Below are 11,000 nucleotides of genomic sequence, written 5' to 3' on the forward strand. Positions count from 1 at the left end.
TATTTTTTTTTTTTTTTGCGGTACCGGGGATTGAACTCAGGACCTTGTGCTTGCCATGCAAGCGCTTATTCTATTGTGTCATCTCCCCAGTCCCTGAACTGTTTATTAAGCAATATTTATTTTGCTTTGTCAGGGAGTATAGGCAGATGTCACACTGAGTTTGAAGCCAAGACAGAAAATGGCAGTTTAATCCTCCCCCTGCCCCCCGCTTCTTTCCTCCCTCCACCTCTCCCCCTGAAATGCTAGCTTTGAGGTTTTCTCAGACTGCTCTACTGACTGATCCCTACCTTTTAGGATAGTGCCTGGTGTACGGTAAGCACGTAAGTATTCGTGAGGTAAGTAAGTGTCTCAAGTTGCTTCTAATCTCTAAATAACTATTGGTCATCGCTAGCGCCACAAGTTGGGATATGAGGCCTCTTGTTATATAGTGAAAGTGTCTTTTTCTCCCAGTTGTTTATGGTGCTTCAGGTTTGGGGCAGAGTTCAGCAGAATCCTCCTGAGGGAATCTTACCTTTCTAAAATGGGGTCGGTATGGGCTGGGGCTTCTTTTTATCCGTAGATCCTAGCATTCAAGATTTCTCCTGAAATTACTTGTTAAATGACAGAATGGACGAGTCCTGGGGTCTGCCTTGTTCCCTGAGCCTGGTGGACCTGCAAATCAACCCTATTCTGGGGTATAGCCAGGTTTTTTTTTTGTTGTTGTTGTTGCTGTTTTTTATAGGGTCTTGCTATGTAGTTCATACTGGCCTTGAACTCACCATGTAGTCCGGGCTAGTCTTGTAGAATCCTCAGCGATTCTGCTGTCTCCGCCTCCCAAGTGCTGGGCCTATAGGCATGTGTTGCTATGTCCGGCTCACAGCCAGTTTTTTTTAAATTATTTTTAGCTTATGGGCTATTTCAAACTCACAGGTATTAGTTTACTTGTATTTGTTGGACTGCGACACATCTGTCGTGTGCTACGCTATGAGCACAGGTACTGTACCGTAAGCTACCACAGGAAGCTAATGATTTGAAAACTTCCTCTCACAGGCTAGAGAAGGTTTCTGCAGAAGATACCCTTCTACCACTGTGACCAAGATACCGCCATGGTGGCGGTCGATGGCTCCTGGGTAGGATGTCCCCTTCCTGCTGCTGGGGCAGGAGACGCTGAGAGGCGGGCTGGGGGGGGGGGGATTTTAGCAGTGCACGGCCACTCTCCACCCACCCAGCCCCACAGTCTCGGCGTGTGTGCGTGCGGCTCACCTGGCCGCCACGTGTGCCCAGGCCTGCATGTAGAGCTCTGGGTGGAGGAAGTGGGCTTCCGTCTGGGCCGGGCACTTGTCCACGCGAGCGGCGGTGAGATACGAGACGGACTGAGGCAGAGACTTCCGCGATGCAGGGTCGCTGGCCTCCCACGCTTGCCGGCAGTTCTTCACCAGAAACCTGGGGGCGAGGGTGGGCACGGTGAGGCGGGGCTCCCCCGTGTCCGCAGGAGCCGCTCAGCCTGCACGCACCCTGAGACTCGGGGCTCAGGGCTCGGCAGACGTGTTATAGCCCGGACAGAACCCTCTGCAGGCTGCCTGGGCTTCTGCTTCGAGGGCCGATGCTGACCTATAGAAGCCGAGGACAGGGCGCAGGTGAACGACGCAAATGACGCAGGACATGGGGGTGATGGGGGACCCCACAGTGTCCCCGTGGTGCTGCTCAGAGACCAGGGGCCAGGCGGTGCCCTGGGGTCCGCATCACCTCCGTCTCTAGCTGAGGATCCACTTACCCAGTGGGCAACTGAACAAGAGTATGTGCAAGGTGCTTGCCACTGTGCTAGGCTGGGTGCCTCGTCGCACCGTATTCTGTTTGTATGACTTAAGAAACCCTGCAAAGGCCTTGCGTTCTGTCTGCCAGTACATTCCTGTCTCCCTGTGTACAGAATGGGAAGAAAGCCTCTGGCGGCCTCAGGGAGGCGGCAGAGAACCTGGAGGAGGCTGGATCAGCCATTCCTTCCTTCCTCTTGGCTTTGGCAGCGCCCCTTTTGGTGGCACTGGAGGTTGAAGCCCCGCTTCTCACTGAGTGACTCCCCTGGCCTCTTTCATCTTTTTGAGACAGGGTCTCAGACATCACTAAGTCATCCAGGTTGGGCTTGAGCCTACGATCCTCTTGCCTCAGCTTCCCAGCTTGCTAGAGCTACAGGCATGCACCACTATGCCTGGTTTGAAGTCTTGCATGTTGGTTCTGTACTGAGCCTCGGACATTAGAGGCAGGAGAGTTCCCTGCCCTCTTGGGACTCTCGTAGAGCCAGGGAGCGGAGCTAGGAAGGGAAGTCCAAGCACACCAGCAATGGTAACAGTGGAGCCCACGATGTGGAGGGGGGTTTTCCTTTGAGCAACGGGAGGACAGTGAGCCCTTTTATTTTATTTACATTTTTTGGGATTTAGGACAGGGTGTACAGGGTGTACAGGGTCTCACTGCGTAGATCAGACTTGCAGTGATTCTCCTGTTTACAGCCTCCCAAGTGCTGGGATTACAGGCGTGCACCACCACGCCCAGTCTCCAGGGATGGGGCCAGCACGCCAGGCCTAGGGATGGCCTAAGCAGGTGCTTTAATCTGCTGAGCTATTTGGCTGCCCCTGAGCACTTTTAAACAACAGAGAGATTCAACTTTCTCTAGATTTTGAAAGATGCCTGTCCCACTTAAGGAGAAGTGGGACAGGAGAATAAACAGCTGGGCGACTCATGTCTGTAATCCTGGCACAAGGAGGCTGAGGCAGGAAGATTGCGGTGGGTTTAAGGCCATCTTTGTTACAGTGCGAGTTCAAGGCCAGCCTCAACCACATAGCGAGAACTTGTTTCAAACAAAACAAAACAGCAAAGAATCAGGACACCAGAGAGGAGACTCATGTTGCTGTCTAGTGGGAAAGGGTGGTGGCCTCTCTCAGTGGCATGAGAGACAAGCTGCGGGGCTTATCAGGGCCCTGCAAGCCTGCGCCCTCTGTGGGCTTCAGGCAGATGCCTGACCTAGCAGAAGCTGAGGCGCTCCAAGGGGCTCAGGGGATACCTGGCCACTTTGGGTCTTACCTGGCTACCTGGAGGTACAGCACCGTATTCTCACCCTCGTAGGTGCAGGAGGCCAGCAAGTAGGTGGCCAGGGATGGCATGCCGCTGAGCTTGGAGTAGCCATGTCCACCGCAGGCCCTACGGCACAGCTCAACCCCGTGGGCGCCGAACTCCGTCATCATGGCCTTGGAGCCCGTGGTCAGCGCGTGGAGCTGTCAGGACGGGAGCGGTCAGGCCTTGTTGGGGGACCCTGCAGTGACAGCGGCATCCCCCTGGCCAAGCACTTACACATGCTGAGCCCTGCTTGGTCAGGTTGGGGCTTACTTAGCTCACACTTTATGAGTAAGAAAGCTGAGACTCAGTCACACACGCAGGCACTATCACCTGGGCGTAACAAGGGTGAAGGACACCTGTCCCCGCCAGGGTCTCAGGGCCTCCGCCACCTTCTGCAGAGAGTGCTGCCCGGAGGGGGCCCCTGCCCCCCAGCAGTTGTGCAGTTGGGCACAGGTTCTGGCAAGCTGGCCTGCGAGCACAAGTGCCCAACATCAGTCAACCCACTGCTTGGCTTCTGGTGTGGGCCATGGTCTGACCGTGTCCACCCAAAATTCGTGTTAAAATCCTAAACTGCAAAGGGATGCTATCAGGAGGTTAGTGAGCAGGTCGGGAGGACGAAGCCTTCCCGAGTAGGGTCGTGGGTGCTATGCCCCCAGCTCCGGCTGGGATCTGATGGCACTGCAAATTATCATTATCAAGAGGTGGGTGGGACCTGAGTCCCTTGTGAGGGAGGAACACCGGTATGGGGAGTGGGTCAATAGGAAAGTAAGCCCTTCCTGCCGCTTCCTCAAATGAGCTCCTGCCTGCCGTGCCCTCTGCCACGCCATGATGCGAGATGGCCCTTACCAGCCGGAGGGTTCCTGGCGGAGTCTACTGATCCATTTCCCCGGCCCACCTTTATTTTCTTCATCAATTATCCTTCTACTCTATAGTAGGATCCTCTTTCTTGCTTTTCTCTTCTTTTCATCTCCCATTTTTTCAAGTTTTGCACCCTCCCCTTCCCAACCCCCTATATCTTTGATAATATCACCTTAGGCTTCATTAGTCATTGGTGGAGGTATAGTTATTGCATTTAGTACATAACTGCTGTAGATCAATATTTGGTTTGTCATAGAGTGTAAACCATTTAGTTTCTCTTTAAAAAAAAAAATTATTCTTGAGACACAGTCTTATTATGTAGCTCAGGGTGACCTTAACTTCACTATGTAGCTGAGGCTGGCCTCAAGCTTGTGATGATCCTCCTGCCTCAGCCTCCCGAGTGCTGGGACTATAGGTGTGAGCCACCACACCAGGCCATTTGATTCTTTTTTTTTTCTTCTTTTTTTATGTATTTGGTAAGGGTCTACAGGGTCTCACTACACAGATCTGACTTGTAGTGATTCTATTTTTAACCTCCCAAGCACTGGGATTACAGGTGCTCACCACCACGCCCAGTCTCCAACGCCATCTCAGCATGTCCCAGGAGGGGGGCCAGCACAGCATGCAGGAGATCGACCCCCGGCCTTTGTGCTCTGCCGAAACAGGCGCTTCAGTCTGCTGAGCTATCTGGCCGGCCCTTAGGCCATTTGATTCTTACGCTATGCCAATATCCAGTTGGTTTTGGATAATGTCACTGTTGCTGATGTACTTGATATTCCATGGCAGAGCAACTGTTGCTATTTATTTATTTATTTTTATTTTTATTTTTTTGCTCCGCATGCCTTCAGGGCAGGTTTGGCTGGCTTGAGTTGTGGGGATCGACAGCAACCTGAGCCTGACTGCTTTGTTGAAGCAGCCACTTAAAGAACTGAGCTAAGGGGCAGGCCCCCCACTGTTGCTATTTATGCCAATGCCGAGATTCCCTTTGTGTCATTAACAATACCGAGGCCCATTCCCAGAGAGCTGGGGTGGCCTATTACACAGCATCCCCCCGCTCCAGTATTAACAGAGCCGATGGGGTCTTGGCCGGCAAAGGGCTACAGTTAGCCACGCCCTTGGAGTGTCCCTGAAAAGCAGACGAACTAAAGACCTCTCCGTACTAGCATCTAAGTCTTTTCACTGTAAGTGCCCATAAACCTACGCACAAAACAAACAAAAAGCAACAGAAAGGTGAGAAGACAGGGCAACAAAGTGCCTCCTGAGGGCTGGTGAGATGGCTCAGTGGTCTAAAGCACCTACGTAGAACAAGCTTAGCAAAGCACAGAGACCACACCACATGCCAGCCAGCCCCGCCCCCTGGTGGGCTGAGCGGGCCACGCGCACACACACACACACACACACACACACACATAAAAAATTAAAAAACAAAAAAACAAAGTGCCTCCTGAAACCCCTAACTCCCCCAAAGCCAGTCCACGGGGCACTGAGGGGTTAGAATGCAGAAGCCCCACTGAGTTATCTGAAAGGGTGACAGATTAAAAATCACACCAGTGAGGTGCTTTTTGACAGAAAATACAACTAATGAACTAATGGAAGAAGAGGTAGGTGGAAGGCCTTTCCTTTTCCCTGTGTCTCAGTGTGCTCATCTGTAAAATGGGAATATAAATGGTACCTACTACATGGTAGATAGATAGATAGATAGATAGATAGATAGATAGATAGATAGGTAGATAGATAGATATAGCTAGATTGGCTTTGGGGAGGCCTTAGGGAACATAGTACTATTTCTGTCAATTTGTGCCCATTAGAGTAGATCAAGTCAGCTCAGGCTGGGGAATACCACGCTACCGAATGAATTCCAAATGAGTTTTGGTTTCCGGAGCTCCTCTGCTGTCAAGTTCGCTTTGGGGAGTACAGGTCTGTTTTCTCTGTGCTCTCTGTAAGTATCTCCTCTGGTGTCGCTGGAGCTCACTGGGCCCAGGTTCAGGGGCCACTAGGGCCCTGGGAACTTGGGGGAAGGCTGGGGAGAGGACCCAGGGGTTGGGACTGTCTTAGCCACCCTGGGGCCACCGCTCGCGGGCAGCTGACGGTACCTCGGGCAAGAGGCTCATGTCTTTGTTCCGGATGGCGTCATAGGACCGGTGGAAGAAGTCCATGATGCTGGCCACCTGGAAATGGAAGGCATAACCCATGGCCAGTGGAAAAATGAGTTTCTGTTGCTGGGTCTGGTAGTCCAGGATTTTTGCCTCGGGGTCACTGAGGAGGAAAAGAAGCAGAGGGTCTGGGAAGCTGGTTTGGGCCAGGTTCGTCTTCTTCTGTCCCTGGCAGCACAAAGGCTTTTGTCCTGAAGTGATCTGTAACTCATGGCAAAGGTGGCAGGAGGCTAGGAGCAGTCTCCTGGAGGCTTATCTAACGTGAATATGCATACACTTTGCTGCAGGAATGTCGCCAGGCTTGCTTGTAGGTACTGCTTCTTGCGGAGAGGATTACACAATTACAGCATGCTGTACCACCTTACCCTAAAATTTGAAATGTTCTGAAGTTGAACACATTGGGTCCCTGGGGTTGTATAACGGGCGGTGGATCTGAGCCGCCCGTACCCTCTTGCTGTGTGGTAGGAAGCATGTCACACCTACTCGGCCTGTGGCAACCTGAGGAGGGGATGGTGTCGGCCTTGTCCGCTGCTGTGTCCGCGTCACTAGGACTGTGTTCAGCAAGTAGCAACTGTGACTGTGAGAAGCCTCCCCTGGCCGATGGGGCTGGGGCCTCGCTGGGCCCAGTGTGTGCTTTCTGTCACCACCCCAGAGCCAGCTCTGTGGTCCTCGCAGTTGGGGTGCAGGCTGGTAGCAGCTGCTGCACCTCCTTCCTAGTGCCCCTGCCCTCCAGGAATGATGCCCCCAGTCAGACACTGAGAGATGTGGGTTGATGTTAGAGGGAGCCAGAAAGCAGGACACCCCACCCCGCGTGGCCAGCTAGGACCCGATCCGGGCAGGGTGTGCGTGTGTGCTGTCCACGTCCAGTACTGGCTCTGGCAGTGAGATGCGTGAGGCCCCAGGTGCTGCAGGGCTGGGCCTTCTTCGTGTCTGCTGGGATCAGCTTTTGGGCGCCCCTTACCTGGGTCGGATCCGGGACTGGCGACGGATGACCGAGTAGCGTGTGGCGATGACACAGGCCTTCTGCAGGCCATACAGGACAATGTTCCTCAGCATGTACACGCGGGTCACCACCATTGGCAGGTAGTTGACCTGTGCTATCCCGTGTCTGACATAGGTGCCATCCGGCGAGACCTGCGTGGAACAAGGCCAGGCCAGGTTGGGGTTGGGGCGGAAGGCCCTGTCCTGCAATGTCCTCTGCTATGGCTCCTACTCCCGTGCTCTTCCTGTTCACCAGAAGCAGCCCACAGGTGTGGCCACGGCAGAACATGCACTGCGGACGCTTCCTCGCTGTGGCCACCCCGCCATGTCCCCAAGGGTCCTGGGTCACTGCCACTCCACTGCATGATCCTCAACTTCCCCACGAGCTACAACTAAAGCGAGGAGCCTAGTACAACTGGGGCCTCCAGATCTGCGGCAATCAGCTCAGTGTCTGTCCTAAGGGGTCTAACCCAGGCCCCTCCCTTCTGGGGGTCAGCCTGAGACCCGACCCCCACAGTTCTCTCCCATCACAGGGGAAGGCTGAGACTCAGAGAGGCGAAGTGCCCTCCTGAGGTCGCTCAGCTCTGTAGCTGGGCTCTTGCTGTGCTCTGTGGACACCAGGGCCTCTCCCAACTCAGGTATAGGCAGGGGGACTGAGAACTGGCGGCACCCTGGCAAAGCATCCGTCCCCTGTCCAGGCCCTTGACCTGGGTGAAGCGGCTCAGCATGTTCTCCCTAGGGACTCGCACATGATCCAGCCGAAGGAAGCCATTGTCTGTGATTTCTATGCCCATCTTGGGCCCGATGTCTCCGACGGTGATTCCTAGGAGATGGAGGCGAGAACGCCTGTCAGCCGTGTGCCTGCTTCGCGCTGGATGTGGCAGACACGCTCGGGCCCACAGCAGCCTGTGACCTCGGAGTTACTGCCCCTGCCATGCAGGGGATGCAAGCTGAGGTCAGAAGATGCTGAGTCCTGTTCAAGGTCACCTGGCCAATTAGCCGCAGGTGTGACTGGACCCCTGTGGCCCAAGGGAGACCTGTCTCAAGGGAGCAGCACAGCTCACCTGGCAGCGGGGTGTGGTCCTGCAGGCTCCGGATGGGCACCATAAAGGCGTGCATGCCCCACCGGGCTCCTGAGCAGGTCAGCTGGGCCATGACGAGGGCGTGGGTGGCTGCCTGTCCCACTGAAGGTGGTAAGATGAGAAGCATGTCACAGAAAGACTGGCGCACTGCTGTCCCCACCCCAGAATCCAGGGCTGGGGCTCCCTGATGAGCAGCTGAGTCCTCAAAAAGTCACTGGTAGCAGGCAGGAGGACTTGTCCCCAAATGACCAGATGGAACTGACAGTGATGTGGCTAAGGAGCTGGGAAACAAGCAAGGCTTTTAAGCCATTTTGGCCCTCATCAGCGCTCTCAATGAATCGCTGTCACTAACCTTAGAATAATGGACACAGATGGGGCCACTCATCCGAAATTCTGTATTGATGTTTTCCATTTCTCCCAAGGCAATAGGTAAGCCTGGTTTTCCAGGGGCCCAGAAAGCGGAGTGACGCACTGGTCGCTCGTGTGGAGGAGGTGGGGTGGGGATTTGAACTCTGCTCTGCCTGATCTTAAAGGCTGCCTTATCTTCTGCAGCTTTGTCTGTCTGTCCGACCGTCTTTCCTCCCTGCCTGACTCTCACCTCTTTGACTCCCTTCTGCTTCAATTGGTTTCTTTCCATTTGCTTTGTTTTCTACCCTGGAATTCACGGTCCCCAGACACCCCAGATGTGTTCGAAGAAGGGAGTTCTCAAAAGCCCAAGTGCAGGGACTTGGGGATGCCCTTCTTGGGGCCTGACCATCACAGTGCCTCAGAGATGCTTGGTGTGAGCGCCACCTGGTGGCCATCTGATGAGAGCTGGTGGCGCAAAGCTTCCGGAGCAGGGTAGGCAGGGGCAGAGGCAGAGGTCACTGGCGGGGAAGGTGACCTCACCAACAGTGCACACACTCTGCAGCCACAGCACTGTGCTCGGGCTGGTGGCAGGCTTGATCATTAACTCGGGAGATGCCAGCCCTTGGGGTTGTGGGGCCAGGCCCAGTATGTGTGCCTGTGCTGTATGTGTGGGGGGTGGCACGTGCCCAAGGTTGGGGCCATTCCTGTACCTATTTCAAAGTTCCTTGGAGTCCTCCCAGCCACTCACCAATGAAACTCCTGATGTCCCACCCATTTCAGAGAGGTGTATGAATGTGCCCAGGGTGACAGGTGAAGAATAGGAAGTCTCCCTAAGGTCTGCTGGCATCTGAGCCAGGCTGTTTAGCCCCCAGCGTCTGCTCCTCGGACACACAGGGAAGGGCCTGGGCAGATACTCACAGTCTCCAGGCCACCACTTGGTGGCAGTCATTGTGGGGCTGTGTATCACAAACTCCTGCGTGGCTGCGTCATAGGTGGCTTCAGTCTCCAGGCCCTGAAGGTAGGTCCCTTGGGACACAGGAGGGCAGTCAGCATTGGGTGAGGAAGGGTTCTTACCAGGGCAGGCGCTTCTGGGTGGGCGTGGCCTCTGAGGCGCTGGCTCGTGCGGAGCAGGGCTCAGGGCTTTGCTGTGTGTGCACTGCTGTTTCTCCTTTCATCTGTGGGTATGTGGGACCTGCACGCATGTGTGCAAGGGGTAATTTGCCCCATGGGTGGCACATACAGTGTATTTGTGCACATTAGCAAAGGGTCCCTTCCTCAAGACCCCTACATGTTACTTGCTGGAAGGTTTTCAAATTAAACATAACTCTCCGAGCTGTGAATGGGACCTCTGGAGTCATGCAGTGAACACTGTGTGCGCCACCCCTGGCTTACCGTGTCCCATTTCTGTCTGTGCATATGATACGATGATCTGGTATGTTTTGCAGAGCGGGACCCATTTGGCAATCTGTTCCTCTGAGCCCAGGCTCTTGATGGCATTCATGGCAACACTGTGCACCCCGAGACTTATATCTCCAGAAAGGGCCCTGTGGGGGTGAGATGCTGTGACTCAGCAGTTTACAGAGATGAAGGCCGAGAACCCTCAGCCTGGTGGGGTGCAGGAGGGAAGGGCCACTGGTGCCTGTCCCGCGAGGAGTGGGGCAGCCCGGGGAGCACCTGTAAATGTATTGAAACTCGAGGCTGTCATCTGGCCAGTCCATGCGCTTGGCTAGCTTTTGGATGAGGAATAGTCTCTGAGTAGCGGCCTGGAAATGCTCGTCCTGGGTCATGAAGTGAGTGTGGATCAGGTTGAATGCTGGATCATCGCGGACAAGGGTTTCTGCAGGGGAGGAGAACATGGGCCTGAGATGCCATGAGCGCTCTCGTTGTCCATCTTTCCATCCTTTGCCCCAGACCTGGGAGGGCAGTCAGACGTTAGTCATTTTACAGATGAGACCACTGAAGTCCTGATGGGGACTGTGACCTGTCAAGGTGACAGAGCTATGGGGTGGCAGAGTTAGGACCAGCAACCAGCTCTGTGGCAGCCCGGGATGCTTCTGTCACTGAGATGGACCAGGGAATAGTGGACAGCTCATTCACATCCAGAATAGTGAACAGCTCATTCACATCGGAAGACAGGAATCTCTAACAGCAAGTTATTTGAAGGTGGGAGTGCCAGTCAAGTGCTCTTCTAAGAAGAGCATGTAGGAGCCAGGCACCAACACTTGTAGAGGACGCCCCAGGCCTAGGCAAGGGGGATCCCAGCTTGGAGTTCGAGCCCAGCAATTGAGCCACTTAGCAAGATCCTGTCTCAGAATACAAAATAAAAAAAGGGCAGAGAATGTAGCTCTGGGCAAAGGCCCTGAAATTCAGTATGGAAAAAAGGAGATGGGAGAGGGTGAGGGAGAGAGAGAGAAAGAGGGAGAGAGAGGGAGAGGAAGAAGGAGAGGGAGAGAGAAAGGGAGAGAGAGAGGGAGAGAGAGAGGGAGAGAGAGAG

The 11,000-nt window shown here is 54.3% G+C and overlaps 1 protein-coding gene across 2 annotated transcripts in view; it reads right to left on the reverse strand.

Moving 5' to 3' along the window:
- Positions 1–11,000, reverse strand: part of Acox2 (acyl-CoA oxidase 2) — a 25,451-nt gene that overhangs the window by 13,893 nt on the left and 558 nt on the right. For both annotated transcript variants that reach the window (XM_023715713.1, XM_023715712.1), the window contains exons 2-10: positions 10,181–10,343; positions 9,899–10,050; positions 9,425–9,532; positions 8,141–8,260; positions 7,784–7,899; positions 7,057–7,229; positions 6,036–6,198; positions 3,052–3,242; positions 1,243–1,422 (exon numbers count right to left, since the gene is read on the reverse strand). In XM_023715713.1, coding sequence (XP_023571481.1) covers positions 1,243–1,422; positions 3,052–3,242; positions 6,036–6,198; positions 7,057–7,229; positions 7,784–7,899; positions 8,141–8,260; positions 9,425–9,532; positions 9,899–10,050; positions 10,181–10,343 — 1,366 coding nt within the window. The remainder of the gene's footprint in view (positions 1–1,242; positions 1,423–3,051; positions 3,243–6,035; positions 6,199–7,056; positions 7,230–7,783; positions 7,900–8,140; positions 8,261–9,424; positions 9,533–9,898; positions 10,051–10,180; positions 10,344–11,000) is intronic.

The sequence above is a fragment of the Octodon degus genome, unplaced genomic scaffold (genome assembly GCF_000260255.1).
Source record: "Octodon degus isolate 3935 unplaced genomic scaffold, OctDeg1.0 scaffold00043, whole genome shotgun sequence".
Classification (NCBI taxonomy): Eukaryota; Metazoa; Chordata; class Mammalia; order Rodentia; family Octodontidae; genus Octodon; species Octodon degus.